This window comes from Pristiophorus japonicus, chromosome 2 (assembly GCF_044704955.1).
Source record: "Pristiophorus japonicus isolate sPriJap1 chromosome 2, sPriJap1.hap1, whole genome shotgun sequence".
Lineage (NCBI taxonomy): Eukaryota > Metazoa > Chordata > Chondrichthyes > Pristiophoridae > Pristiophorus > Pristiophorus japonicus.
In genome coordinates, this window is record NC_091978.1 from 113,026,466 (window position 1) to 113,041,768 (window position 15,303).

Sequence of the window (15,303 nt, forward strand, 5' to 3'; positions counted from 1 at the left end):
CATGACCGTAACCATCTTTACACCAGCCGAGAGGGTGCCACATCATATATGAACAGAGGGTATTATAGGCTCTCACAACCCATACGATGAGTGGGGAGGTCACCCACACCCACCAGAAACCCAGAATTCAGAGCTGAAGCTCTGGTCTCTGCTCACCACGACTATCTGGAGCAGGTTTTGAACCGTGCACCTTTGAACATAGAGGCGGCGTTGCTATCACTAAGCTAAAGGCTCACTCCATCAGAGAGTTAAAATGTAAGAAATAGAAAAAGCCCAATTAAAAGTGACACACGCTGAGAGGGTATTAAATGAAGTTGGAAAAGAGAGAGTTAGTACATAGCCAGGCCAAAATTTCTCTCAAGGGAATCTTTGCCAGCTGAGAGAACTATAGAATAATAGAATCATAGAAAAATGACGACACAGAAAGAGGCCATTCAGCCCATCATGTCCGTGCTGGTCAAAAAAGAGCTACTTCCATCTAATCCCACCTTCCAGCACTAAGTCCGTAGCCCTGTAGGTCACAGCTCTTTAAGTGCACATCCAAGTATTTTTAAATGTGATGAGGGTTTCTGCCTCTACCACCCTTTGAGGCAATGAGTTCCAGACCCCCACTACTCCCTGGGTGAAAGTTTTTTCCTCATCTCCCTTCTAATCCTTCCAGCAATTATTTAAAATCTATGCCCCCTGCTTATTGACCCATCTGATAAGAGAAATCGGTCCTTCCTATCCACTCTACCCAGGCCCCTCATAATTTTATACACCTCAATTAAATCTCCACTCAGCCTCCTTTGTTCCAAAGAAAACAAACCCAGCCTATCCAATCTTTCCTCATAACTAAAATTCTCCAGTCCTGGCAACATCCTCGTAAATCTCCTCTGCACCCTCTCTAGTGCAATCACATCCTTCCTGTAATGTGGTGGCCAGAACTGCATGCAGTACACAAGCTGTGGCCTAACTAGTGTTGTATACAATTCTAGCATAACTTCCCTGCTCTTATATTCTATGCCTCGGCTAATAAAGGAAAGTGTTCTGTATGCGTTTTTAACTACCTTATTGACCTGTCCTGCTACCTTCAGGGATCTGTGGACATGCACACCAAAATCCCTCTGTTCCTCCACACCTCTGAGTATCCTCCCATTTATTGTGTATTTCCTTGCCTTGTTGCACCTCCCCAAATGCATTACCTCACACTTCTCTGGAATTGAATTCCATTATTCACTTTTCTGCCCATCGATATGTTCCTGCAGTTGAAAGCGTTCCTCCTCACTGTCAACCACAAGGCCAATTTTTGTATCCTCGAACTTGCTTATTGTTCATAGGTTAATATATATCCTATGGCTAAGTGAGTGGGCAAAAATTTGGCAGATGGAATATAATGTTGGAAAGTGTGAGGTCATGAACTGTGGCAGAAGAAATCAAAGAGTAAGTTATTATTTAAATGGTGAAAGATTGCAAAGTGCTGCAGTACAGTAGGACCTGGGGGTACTTGTGCATGAAACACATAAGGTTAGTATGTAGGTACAGCAAGTGATCAGGAAGGCCAATGGAATCTTGGCCTTTATTGCAAAGGGATGGAGTATAAAAGCAGGGAAATCTTGCTACAGTTGTACAGGGTATTGGTGAGGCCACACCTGGAATACTGCTTACAGTTTTGGTTTCCATATTTATGAAAGGATATACTTGCTTTGGAGGCAGATCAGAGAAGGTTCACTAAGTTCCAGAGATGATGGGGTTGATTATGAGGACAGGTTGAGTAAGTTGGGCCTCTACTCATTGGAATTCAGAAGAATGAGAGATGATCTTATCAAAACGTATAAGATTATGAGGCGACTTGACAAGGTGGATGCAGAGAGGGGGGCCGCCCATTTAAAACTGAGATGAGGAGAAATTTCTTCTCTTAGAGGGTTGTGGATCTGTGGAATTTGCTGCCTCAGAGAACTGTGGAAGCTCGGACATTAAATAAATTTAAGACAGAAATAGACAATTTCTTGAACGATAAGGGAATAAGGGGTTATGGAGAGCAGGCAGGGAAGTGGACCTGAGTCCATGATCAGATCAGCCATGATCGTATTAAATGGCGGAGCAGGCTCGAGGGGCCATATGGCCTTCTCCTGCTCCTATTTCTTATGTTCTTATGTAACCTTCAGGGCTGCTGACCAAGGGTCGCGTGGCTCTTTGTCGGCCGGCGCGGACACGATGGGCTGAAATGGCCTCCTTCTGCGTGGTAAGTTTCTATGTTTCTATGTTTCTTTCTATGTTTCTAAACTATTTTATCATGCCTCTTACATTTAAGTCTAAATCATTAATATATACTACAAAAAGCAAGGGACCGAGCACTGAGCCCTGTGGAACCCCACTGGAAACAGCCTTTCAGTCGCAAAAACACCCATCAACCATTACCCTTTGGTTCCTGCCACTGAGCCAATTTTGGATCCAATTTGCCACTCTCCCTTGGATCCCATGGGCTTTTACTTTTTTGATCAGCCTACTGTTATTGTATGTAAACATTGTAACTGTGTAAGACTTGCCATCAGAGGGCATAACTGTTGAAGGCCCAAGGGTCACTGGAGCTGGCTTGAATCTTCGAAAGGATTGACGTGCATCAACACGCACAAAGGACTGTTCATATACCACAGATGCCCTTTTGGGATTTGCTCAGCTGCTGCCATCTTCCAGAGGAACATGGAGAGTCTGCTGAAATCGGTTGCGCACACCACTGAGTTTCAAGACGATATCCTGATCACCGGTCGTGACACCATCGAACACCTGTACAACCTGGAAGAGGTTCGAAGTCAACTAGACAGAGTGGGACTCAGGCTGAAACGCTCCAAGTGTTTTTTCCTGGCGCCAGAGGTTGAATTTTTGGGGAGAAAAATTGCAGCAGACAGTATCAGACCCACGGACTCAAAGACAGACACCTTCAAGAATGCACCCAGACCACAGAATGTGACGGAGCTGCGTTCGTTCCTGGGACTCCTCAACTATTTTGGTAACTTTCTACCTGGGTTAAGCACTTTGCTGGAACCGTTGCACATGTTGCTATGTAAGGGTGACAACTGGGTTTGGGGTAAATCTCAAGAGACAGCCTTTGAGAAGGCCAGAAACCTACTTTGTTCTCATAAGTTACTTGTACTGTATGGCCCATGTAAATGATTAGTGCTAGCTTATGATGCATCTTTGTACGGGGTCGGCTGTGTTACAGCAAACCAATGTATTGGGCAAACTTCAACCGGTTGCATACGTGTCTAGAAGTCTGTCTAAGGCTGAAAGAGCCTAAAGCATGGTTGAGAAATAGGCGTTAGCATGTGTATATGGGATTAAGAAAATGCACCAATACCTATTTGGACGTCGGTTTGAGCTTGAAACCGACCACAAAATGCACATTTCGCTGTTTTCAGAAAGCAAAGGTATAAACACCAATGCTTGGTCCCGCATCCAAAGATGGGCACTAACATTGTCTACCTATGACTATGTTATCCACTACAGACCAGGCACGGAGAACTGTGCTGATGCCCTCAGTCGGCTACCATTGCCCACTACCGGGATGGAAATGGCGCAGCCCACAGACTTGCTTCTGGTCATGAATGCTTTTGAGAGCGAGGGGTCACCCATCACTGCTCGTCAGATCAGGACCTGGACCAGCCAGGATCCTGTGCTATCACTTTTAAAAAGTTGCGCCCTCAATGGGAGCTGGTCAGCCATTCCCGGGGTAACGCAAGATGAAAAAAAGCTGTTTCACCGACGCAAAGATGAAATGTCCATCCAGTCAGATTGTCTCTTATGGGTAATCGCGTGGTTTTGCCAAAAAAAGGCAGAGAAACGTTTATATGCGACCTACAGAATACCCACCCAGGCATAGTCATGATGAAGGCTATAGCCAGGTCGCATGTTTGGTGGCCCGGCATTGACTCGGACTTACGAGTCATGTGTACACCAGTGCCACAAGTGCTCACAATTGAGCAATGCACCAAGGGAGGCTCCATTGAGTCTGTCGTCATGGCCCTCCAAACTGTGGTCCAGGATCCAGGTAGATTTTGCTGGCCCCGTTCTCGGAAAGATGGTTTGAGTTGTAATGGACACTTACTTTAAATGGATTGAATGGTAATCATATCATTCTATGTTTCTATAGCGAAGGGGTACTGAACTGATGATCAGCCATGATCTTATTGAATGGTGGTGCACGTCCACCCGGGGCCCACACTGTGACCCAGTGTGAGAGGGTTAAACACCCGGGGCCTAAACTGTGACCCAGTGTGAGAGGTTAAACACCCGGGGCCTACACTGTGACCCAGTGTGAAAGGGATAAACACCCGTGGCCCGCACTGTGACCCAGTGTGAAAGGGTTAAACACCCGGGTCCCGCACTGTGAACCAGTGTGAAAGGGTTAAACACCCGGGGCCCGCACTGTGACCCAGTGTGAAAGGGTTAAACACCCGTGGCCCAAACTGTGACCCAGTGTGAAAGGTTAAACACCCGGGGCCCACACTGTGACCCAGTGTGAAAGGTTAAACACCCGGGGCCGGCACTGTGAGCCAGTGTGGGAGGATTAAACACCCGGGGCCCACACTGTGACCCAGTGTGAAAGGGGTAAACACACGGGGCCCGCACTGTGACCCAGTGTGAAAGGATTAAACACACAGGGCGTACACTGTGACCCAGTGTGAATGGTACTCCTGCATCTATTTTCTATGTTTCTATGTTTCTATCCAGCACATCCACTGCTACCATTGAAAGCCTCCGGGCTATGTTCGTCACCCATGGCTTGCCTGACATCCTTGTCAGTGACAATGGACCGTGTTTCACCAGCTCGGAATTCAACGAGTTTATGACCCACAATAGCATCAAGCATGTCAGGTCTGCCCCGTTTAAGCCCACATCCAACGGTCAAGCGGAACGGGCAGTCCAAACTATCAAGCAAAGCTTGAAATGCCTGACGGAAGACTCCTTGCAGACCCGCTTATCTCGGGTTCTGCTCAGCTACCAGATGCGACCCCACTCGCTCACTGGGGTTCCCCCTGGAGAATTGTTAATGAAGAGAGCCCTCAAAACCAGGCTCTCCCTAGCCCACCCGGATCTAAGTGATCATGTGGAAACCCGATGTCACCGGCAAAACATGCACCACGATCATGCGGCTCTATCGCGTGACATTGATGTTAACGACCCTGTGTTTGTCCTTAATTATGGTCATGGTCCTAAATGGGTCATTGGCACCGTCTTGGCCAAGGAGGGGAATCAAACTATTGAATGGACAAATCTGCAGAAAGCATTTGGATCAGACCAAACTGCGGTTCACCGACAACCAGGAACAACCTGAGGAGGACATCACCATCATCGACCCACACCCAACCAGCAATTGACCTCGGTGTCAATCAAGAGGATGAACCCACCATTCCCAAAAGTCCTGTCAAACCAGCCGAGCCGCAGTGCAGCAATGGTCCGACCAACTCACCTATGCCAGAGTTTGAACTCAGACAATCAACCAGGGTGCATAGGGCCCCGGATTGTCTCAACTAGTAAATAATTTGTATCAAAGACTTTGCGGGGGGAGTGATGCTATGTATGTAAACATTGTAACTGTGTAAGACTTGCCACCAGAGGGCGCAACTGTTGGAGGCCCAAGGGCCACCTGCACACCTCGTGCAAGGGAGTATAAAAGGTTGTCTGCCATGCTGCTTAGAAACATAGAAACATAGAAAATAGATGCAGGAGTAGGCCATTCGGCCCTTCGAACCTGCACCACCATTCAATAAGATCATGGCTGATCATTCACCTCAGTACCCCTTACCTGCTTTCTCTCCATACCCGTTGATTCCTTTAGTCGTAAGGGCCATATCTAACTCCCTCTTGAATATATCCAACGAACTGGCATCAACAACTGTCTTCAGTAGGGAATTCCACAGGTTAACAACTCTCTGAGTGAAGAAGTTTCTCCTCTTCTCAGTCCGAAATGGCTGAGCACTTATCCTTAGACTATGTCCCCTGGTTCTGGACTTCCCCAAGTCCTGGCGATTTATCTATTCTCAAAGATGCTAAACCCCTTAATACTTCCTCTCTTACTATGTTTATCCCATCCAATATTTTATTCTCTTCCGCTTTAACTTCAGTGTCAGCATTTTCCCCCGTTTTTGTGAAGACAGCCGCAAAGTATTCATTAAGTATCTTACCCACATCCTCTGCCCCACACATAGGTTACCATTTTGGTCCTGACTCGGCCCTACTCTTTCCTTAGTTATCCTCTTACTCTTTATGTAATAATAAAACATCATTGGGTTTTCTTTGATTTTATTTGCCAATACTTTTTCATGCTCTCTCTTTGCTTTCCTAATTTCCTTTTAATTTCACCCTTTCTATACTCTTCCAGGCTTTCTGCAATATTGAGCTCTCGTTATCTGAAATTAGCTTCCCTTTTTTGCCTTATCTTACCCTGTATGCATCTTGTCATCCAGTGGGCTCTAAATTTGGCAGTTCTGCCCTTTTTCTTTGTGGAAACATGTTTACCCTGAACCCTTGCATCTTCCTCTTGAATGCCTCCCACTGCTCTGACATTAATTTACCTTCAAGTAGCTATTTCCAGTCCACTTTTGCTAAATCACTTCTCAACCTAGCAAAATTGGCCTTCCACCAATTTAGAACTTTTAATCCTGTTTTATCTTTATCCTTATCCATAACTATGCTAAAACTAACTGAACTATGATCACTACCACAAAAATGCTCTTCCGCTGATACTCCAACCATCTGCCCAGCTTCAGTTCCTAAAATTAAATCCAGAACTGCGCCTCCTCTTGTTGGGCTTGCTACGTACTGCTAAAAAAGTTCTCCTGCATGCAATATCTTCTCCTGAAACTACAGGGGGTGAAATTGCCCCTTGCCCTGATTGCAGGCGGTAACATTCCAGGGCTGGGACCTTTATCACCCGGTCCGGAAGTCCTGCCCTCGACGTGGAATTGGGCCATGTGGCCCCTCAAAGGAAGCAAGGTGCTGTCTCCGGCTCTCTGCTTCCTTGGAGGGATGCTCCCGGAGCGGCAGTTTGGCGCTGTGTCCAGCGCCGTGTTGAGGGGGCCAGCGCTACGTGGATACTCTTCATAGCATAACGCGCTACAACACCCCTCCCCTTCAATTAAATGGGAGAGCCACTGCACACTTTCGGCCCCATAGTTTCTTAAATAAGATCCAAAGGGAACCAATAGATAACCAAGTTGTGGTTAACACAAAAGGTATATTTTTCCCAGAAAGAGGAATTATATTACCAGCCAGAAAGAACTGGTAATTCCCAGTGGGAGGAGTCACAATACCGACAGCCCAGAGATTAACTTCTCTAGTTTAACGGATGGAACATTTCCTGTGTGTGCAGGACTCATTAAAAGTTTCTCAAACACTACTTTTGGGAGGTGTGGCTCTGACTCATGAAGTCGCGTCACAACTAGATAATAAACACTGACTTAGTCAGGACAGAAGCTGTTTAAGGTGGACAGAGAGCGTGAGAGTAACTGAGAACAGCAATCGAAAGAGTGCAAGTGATCACTTAGGATCTTTTGTGTCGGAGTCAGAGAGACAGTTCGAATCTGAGCTTACAGTCAGCTATGGGTCCCAACAGACAAGGAATTGTTTCTTTCTTCCTCCTTGTCCAAGGTAGGAACATTATAAGCCTCGGTATATATCGTACTTAATTGTTCTTAAAAGATTGGTTTGTGAAACTAATTAGGAAAGAGTCAGTATTTTGAGAGTTGCTTCATCTAAAAAATGTGGGTATATTCTGTATTAAATTTAATAAGTATGACTGTTAAAACCTATAGCTGCTAATGTGTTAGCTTTTCCTTGAATTTCTACTGTGCATGGATTTTTGTTTATCTTTGTACAGAAAATGTTCCTTATTATTATGTTGTTTGATGAGAAGAGTGTGTCTGTGTGTGTAATCCTATTACATGTGAGTCAACTTCAGTGACTGCTATCTAACTACAGCAGTACTGGTAAAAGTGAGTAAAACTCTTAAAAACAAGCAACTATGATTTGGGTTTTTTAATGTACCTTTAATCATGCTGAAGTTAAAGTTTGGCCGCTTCAGACTGATAGTTTGTAAGTAAGTATCCCGAAAATAAAAGGTCAGTCTACCAAAGGATGAAAGTTCTGAAAAGCTGCTATCAGCTGTTTTTGGTAACATTTAAACCTTCATGTAAATTCCATCAGAATGAATTGGGTTGCAGAGCGCTAACATGGATACATGTTTTATTTTAACTCCTTTACTGATTTGTTTCAAGGTTCACAAATTATAAACATAGCACATAGAAGTGAAAATATGAAGCCAGTAAAGCTAAAAGACAATAATCCTATTGCCTTTTCTAGAATTGTTTTTCAGTAAAAAATTTTCTGTAAGCTTTGAACTTAGATAACAAACTATATTTTTTTAATATTCTAAACTGCATGTGCACCATTGTACACAGTCAAGTACTGAAACATAATCCTGCACATTTACCAATGAACAGTCCTTTGCATTTGTTAACCGAACCTGAATTAATAAGAGGCACACAGGGTATGGCAAAGTCACTGGCTTATAGCTCAAAGTCATGTTTGTTCATGTTTCAAATAGGCGTGTTACTAGAAGTTTCAATGATTTGTTTGCCTTCAGGCTACCTGATTATGTTGTTTGCAATAAGGTGCTATGGCGTAGTTATACTACGAGTTTGAGACTGTGCAGTAGTGTAGTGGTTATGATTCTGGAATCCATAGCAATCCATATGGCTGGACCAATAATTCCGAGAACCTGAGTTCAAATCCCACCATGGCAGTTTGAGAATTTAAATTCAGTTTAAAAAAATTTGGAAATAAAAAAGTGGCATCGGTAAAAGTGACCTAAAACCATTGGAGTGTCGTAAAAACCCAACTGATTCGCTAATGCCCTTTAGGGAAGGAAACCTGCCTTCCTTATCCAGTCCCACATCAAGATAGTTGACTCTCAATTGCCCTCTGACATGAATTAGAAAGCCAATCAATTGTATCTAACTGCTTCCCTATCTAATAGCATTGTGGGAGCAAACCCTCCTGAGCCCTCTCCCCTCCCGAACCCTCTCCCCCCACGATTTGTAAAACCCTCCCGAACCCTCTCATCCAATGTTTCGGAAAACCCTCATGGGCCACCTCCCCCGACAATTTATCTGAGTGCCGGCTGGACCCCGGCAAGCTGCCTCTGGATGCCCATTTTAGGCAGGCAGCTCTCCTGCTACATCTAAATGAGACCTGGCCGTTAAAACGGATTGGGCCTCTCACAACACCTCCTAGGCAGTTGGCACGAGCATTCCTCCTACTCTCTACCCATGAATCGCTGTATAGAACTGCAGGAGGCTATTCAGACCATGGTGCTTACACTGGCTCTCAAGGAAGTCTTGAGAGCCAGTGTTCTGTTATCAGTTGAAATGGTTTTGCGTCAGCTGAAAATGTGTAGAACTATTGCATCTAACTTGCCCTTGTCATAACAAAATCAAAAGTTCATGAAAACTACATGAGATTGATAGAGTGACTTGTTGATTTGTATAATCTGTGATTTGCCCCTTCCCTCAATTTATCAAAGCAAGAGGTGTTAGTACTAGGAATAGAACACTTTCCATTTCAGGCATCCAGCGTTAGCTTCAAATGCTCCCAGGCCAAATATAGAATGATTCGCTACAGAGTAAAGTTCTCTCTGCTCTGCACCCCCATCTCCAAACAGATATCAAACAGAGGGAACTTTTACCCCAAGTTCCAAGTTCGTGCCCAAGTCCCAGTTGTGAAAGATCAGTATTTAACTGACTCTACGACCCAACCTTCCCCTTCAATGTTAATTGGTGTTACTTTCAACATTACATTTAGCGGTGAGAGTGGTGAGAATGTAGAACTCGCTGCCACATACAGTGGTTGATGAAAATATAACAAATGGATTTAAAGGGAAGATAGATAAGTAGATGAGGGAGAAATGAATAGAAGAATATATTGATAGGGTGAGATAGAGTGGGAGGAAGCGTGTGTGGAGCATAAACAATGGCATAATTGGGCAGAATGGCCTGTTTATGTGCTGTAATTTCTATGTAATTCTATTTAATACATTTATATTTTTGATAACTTTACAAAAGAAATGCTTGTGTACTGTTATCACTGTGGATATTGTGGTATAAATCAACGTGGAATCAATTACATTAGCAAGGAAAACAATATTGGAACATTTTAGTTTTGCAGTTTTCTAATTGCCAACATCAATATATACCAATATAGATGTGTGAGAATGTGTTTTTTTTTCTTATTCCTTGGGTATTAAGTCCCATTAATTTCACAAATGCTCATGCAGCCTGATAGAAAGAAAGAAAAAAAGACTTCCATTTCTATAGTGCCTTTCATGACCACCGGACGTCGCAAAGTGCTTTACAACCAATGAAGTACTTTTGGAGTGTAGTTACTGTTGTAATGTGGGAAACGCGGAGGAAATATGGAAGAACAATTCAAAACCTGAGCACTACTGTTATATCTGGAGAGCTTGTACAATAGATTATATCTACCTGTCTATCTCATCCTCTTGCAATTTCTTTGATTCCTTTTATTCCTTTTTATTGATACTATTATATCAATTTCTTCTTTGAATTTTACTCTCTTGTCCCAATGCTTCAACCATGCCATCCTACATGCTTCTGCTCACCCCTGCATCATTGCTGTGCTGAAATCGAGACTCACGACACTGTTCTACTTTAACTCATTCTTCCCAAGGATCTCAAAACTGTGGAACTGTTTATCTCACTCAGTTTTCCACTTCTACTACAGACCTTTAAACCAAAGCTTGTCTCACTTAATTACTAATTCTTAATTTATCTGATTTTCCATCTTACTCTTTTCACCTTGATAGTTTACTACAGACAAAAACAAAATACTGTGGATGCTGGAAATCTGAGATTCTCTCTAAGATCTTTGGAAAAGAAAATATTTAGCCGAGGAATTGGACTTGCGCCCAAAACGGGTGACAAGTTGGCGAAACGATTGGTTCATGAGCCAATCACCGGCACTTTGAGTCCTGATTAAAATTCGGGTCTCCTTTGAATTAAGCTGGCAAGTTGAGGACACCAATTGAGTGACACAATGCAGCTCGCTGGTTGGGGCCTGAGGAATTCTAGCCAGCTCTGATCCTCAACCGGTCCACAGTTAGGTCCTGGGAGTGGAAGCTAGTGGAGGGAAGTGAGCCCAGCCAGCAGCAACTCCCAGTACTTTTGTGGAGCCAGGAGGAGCAATCCACTGAAATGTAACTTTTTAAAAAGTATTCCGCCCACTTCTTGAGTGGCCTCCAGCTGTCTCTCTAAGGACTGCTGGTGTGCCCGCTTAAGACCTGCCACAACTAGGCAGAGCTTGCACAGCACAAGCTCCGCCCATTTGTACACAATTTCAATTGGGGTCCTGCAACCGGCATTAGGACCCTGACTTGCACATGCAAATAGGGCACCCTAGACAACTAAAAGAAGCCCAATTCCGACTCAGTTACAGGACAGATCAAGCACAGGAGGGTGCCACCTGAAATTTGCAGAACCAGTGACCATTTTACCGTTTTACCCCTGGAAAATGGGCAAAAGTAAGTTGAATTTCTCCTCCATTTTTTAAATGTGTTTTTCAGGGAAGCATGCCCTGAAGGGATTCACCTCACCTCCCTCACCACTTAAAACTATCCTATTTCTGAGGTGGTACACATACTCTGCATAATGCAAAGGTACAGCAAATTTATAACTTCCTGCACACTTTCATACAAAGTATCCCATTCATCATAGACTTTCTAGTGTAAAATCCAATGGTAGTTCATTCAGTCTGTCAGGAACAATGCTGCCAGAACTTTACAAGTGTATGCTTTGAAAGATAAGCAACAGCAATGTGGAATTTTGTGTGAGTTTATAGTTCTTCATGTTTATTCCACTGTTCAAGGAAACAATTATTTTTTTGTGCTGTCATTTCAGAGCCTCTCCATTCATACTGGCAAACATCTAAAATTCTGTAAATGCACAATAGTCATTTATCAATGCTGCATCCTGTTCCCTGTCTGTCAGGATAAAGTTTCCTTTGTCACCCTTGGGCTAGCATTTTGAATGTGGATGATTACAGAAATAGTCTTAAGAAAGTGGCATTGGAGAGGGCATCAATCAAAAGGCTTTTATTGTTTGCTGCTCTACAGCAAAAAATGGGTTTCTTTTCTGTAATCATTAACGGTCGATCGAGAATTGAGTTAGTGCAGTGGGATGGTAAAACAAATTCCGGTTTTGCTTGCTTTGCACTTAATACATTGCTACAATCCAAATCATTTGGAGTTTGTCAGCTGTCATTTTTTTTCTGTAGACGAATCATTAGTAGTTAGTAATTGTGCTGGTAGGGTGATAGTTCAATGACTTTATCCCACCCAGTGCTGACTGACACTGGAGTATACCAGCCATGCTGGAGGATTTTCATTAATTGTTAGCTGGATTGCTCAATAGAATGTCTGATGAAGGCACAAGTCTCACCTCAAGGAAAACTCCAGCCTCTCTTTGGCAAATGGAGTATAATGTTAGAAAGTGTGAGCTTATGCATTTTGGCAGAAAAAAATCAAAGAGCAAGTTATTATTTAAATGGCGAAAGGTTGCAAAGTGCCGTAGTACAGTGGGACCTGGTGTAATTGTGCATGAAACACAAAAGGATAGTATGCAGGTACAGCAAGTGATCAGGAAGGCCAATGGTATCTTGGCCTTTATTGCAAAGGGGATGGAGTATAAAAGCAGGGAAGTCTTGCTACAGCTATATAAAGGTATTGGTGAGGCCACACCTGGAATATGGTGTGCAGTTTTGGTTTCCATATTTACAAAAGGATACACTTGCTTTGGAGGCAGCTCAGAGAAGGTTCACTAGGTTGATTCCGGAGATGAGGGGGTTGACTCATGAGGAAAGGTTGAGTCGATTGGGTCTCTACTCATTGGAATTCAGAAAGATGAGAGGTGATCTTATTGAAATGTATAAGATTATGAGGGGGCTTGACAAGGTGGATGCAGAGAGGATGTTTTCACTGATGGGGGAGACTAGAACGAGAGGGCATGATCTTAGAATAAGGGACTGCCAATTTAAAACTAAGATGAGGAGAAATTTCTTCTCTCAGAGGTTTGTAAATCTGTGAAATTCACTGCCTCGAGAGCTGTGGAAGCTGGGACATTGAGTAAATTTAAGACAGAAATAGACAGTTTCTTCAACAATAAAGAGATAAGGGGTTATGGGGAGCGGGCAGGGAGGTGGAGCTGAGTCCATGATCAGATCAGCCATGATCTTATTGAATGGCGGATCAGGCCCGAGGGGCTGTATGGCCTACTCCTGTTCCTATTTCTTATGTTCTTAGGTTATCACACTTCTGTCATATTGCTTCCTTACTGATCGAGGACGTAAGAGCATTGACCTGATAGTTACACCGAAACCTATGATTCTCTCATCTGCCGGAACCTAAGGAAGATTCAAAAAAAGGATATGTAGAGCGATAGATTTAAATTTGAAGGAACATTGGGAGATAATGTATCTAGATATAAATAGACTGATGGAAAGAAATTCCATTTGTATAGTGTCTTTCGCAACCTCAGGATGTCCGAAAGTACTTTACAGACCTGGCAATCGGCCGACAAAAAAAAATATGGCGGTACTTAGAAGTACTCCAAGCTGAGTACACCGACCGAAAAAGCTGCCGGTGGTACCGAGCAGTAGGAGCAAGATTATCTGCGTGGAATTTCGCATTCGGGGGGGAACATCGGTGGTGCGAGCTCTGATGATGCAGTTAGGATGGATCAGTAGCCGGGATACCACAGGAGCTTAATTTTCAACATGGCAGCCATTTCACAAAAATTGGCGGTAATTCCATTCCGCAGCATGGCTGTCGATTTCCGGTGGAAACAGGTCTTAATAGAAACATAGAAATATAGAAAATAGGTGCAGGGGTAGGCCATTCGGCCCCTTGAGTCTGCACCGCCATTCAACAAGATCATGGCTGATCATTCCTTCAGTACCCCTTTCCTGCTTTCTCTCCATACCCCTTGATCCCCTTGACCATAAGGGCCATATCTAACTCCCTCTTGAATATATCCAGTGAACTGGCATCAACAACTCTCTGCGGCAGGGAATTCCACAGGTTAACAACTCTCTGAGTGAAGAAGTTTCTCCTTATCTCAGTCCTAAATGGCCTACCCCTTATCCTAAGGCTATGTACCCTCGTTCTGGACTTCCTCAACATCGGGAACATTCTTCCTGCATCTATCCTGTCCAGTCCCGTCAGAATCTTATATATTTCTATGAGATCTTCTCTCATCCTTCCAAACTCCAGTGAATAAAGGCCCAGTTGATCCAGTCTCTCCTCATATGACAGCCCAGCCATTCCTGGAATCAGTCTGGTGAACCTTCGCCGCACCCCCTCAATAGCAAGAACATCCTTCCTCAGACTAGGAGACGAAAACTGAACACAATATTCCAGGTGAGGCCTCACTAAGGCCCTGTACAGCTGCACTAAGACCTCCCTGCTTCTATATTCAAATCCCCTAGCTATGAAGGCCAACACACCATTTGTCTTCTTTACCGCCTACTGTACCTGTGTGCCCACTTTCAGTGACTGATGAACCATGACACCCAGGTCTCATTGCACCTCCCCTTTTGCTCGTCTGCCGCTATTCAGATAATATTCCGCCTTCGTGTTTTTGCCCCCAAAATGGATAATTTCACATTTATCCACATTATACTGCATCTGCCATGTATTTGCCCACTCACCTAACCTGTCCAAGTCACCCTGCAGCTCACACCGCCACCCAGTTTAGTGTCATCTGCAAACTTGGAGATATTACACTCTATTCTTTCATCTAAATCATTAATGTACATTGTAAAGAGCTGGGATCCCAGCACTGAGCCCCGCGGCACTCCACTAGTCACTGCCTGCCATTCTGAAAAGGACCTGTTTATCCCGACTCTCTGCTTCCTGTCTGCCAACCAGTATATTACCCCCAATACCATGTGCTTTGATTTTGCACACCAATCTCTTGTGCGGGACCTTGTCAAAAGCCTTTTGAAAGTCCAAATATACCACATCCACTGGTTCTCCCTTGTCCACTCTGCTAGTTACATCATCAAAAAATTCCAGAAGATTCGTCAAGCATGATTTCCCTTTCATAAATCCATGCTGACTTGGTCCGATCCCGTCACTGCTTTCCAAATGTGCTGCTATTTCATCCTTAATGATTGATTCCAACATTTTCCCCACTACTGATGTCAGGCTAACTGGTCGAAATTACCCGTTTTCGCTCTCCCTCTTTTTTTAAA

The 15,303-nt window shown here is 43.9% G+C and overlaps 1 protein-coding gene across 2 annotated transcripts in view; it reads left to right on the forward strand.

The window, feature by feature from the left end:
- The first annotated feature begins 7,434 nt into the window (after positions 1-7,434).
- The window catches only part of LOC139240204 (integrin alpha-2-like), a 233,106-nt gene continuing 225,237 nt past the window's right edge, over positions 7,435-15,303 (forward strand). For both annotated transcript variants that reach the window (XM_070868661.1, XM_070868671.1), the window contains exon 1: positions 7,435-7,629. In XM_070868661.1, the coding sequence (XP_070724762.1) occupies positions 7,581-7,629 (49 nt within the window). In that variant the 5' untranslated portion in view covers positions 7,435-7,580. The remainder of the gene's footprint in view (positions 7,630-15,303) is intronic.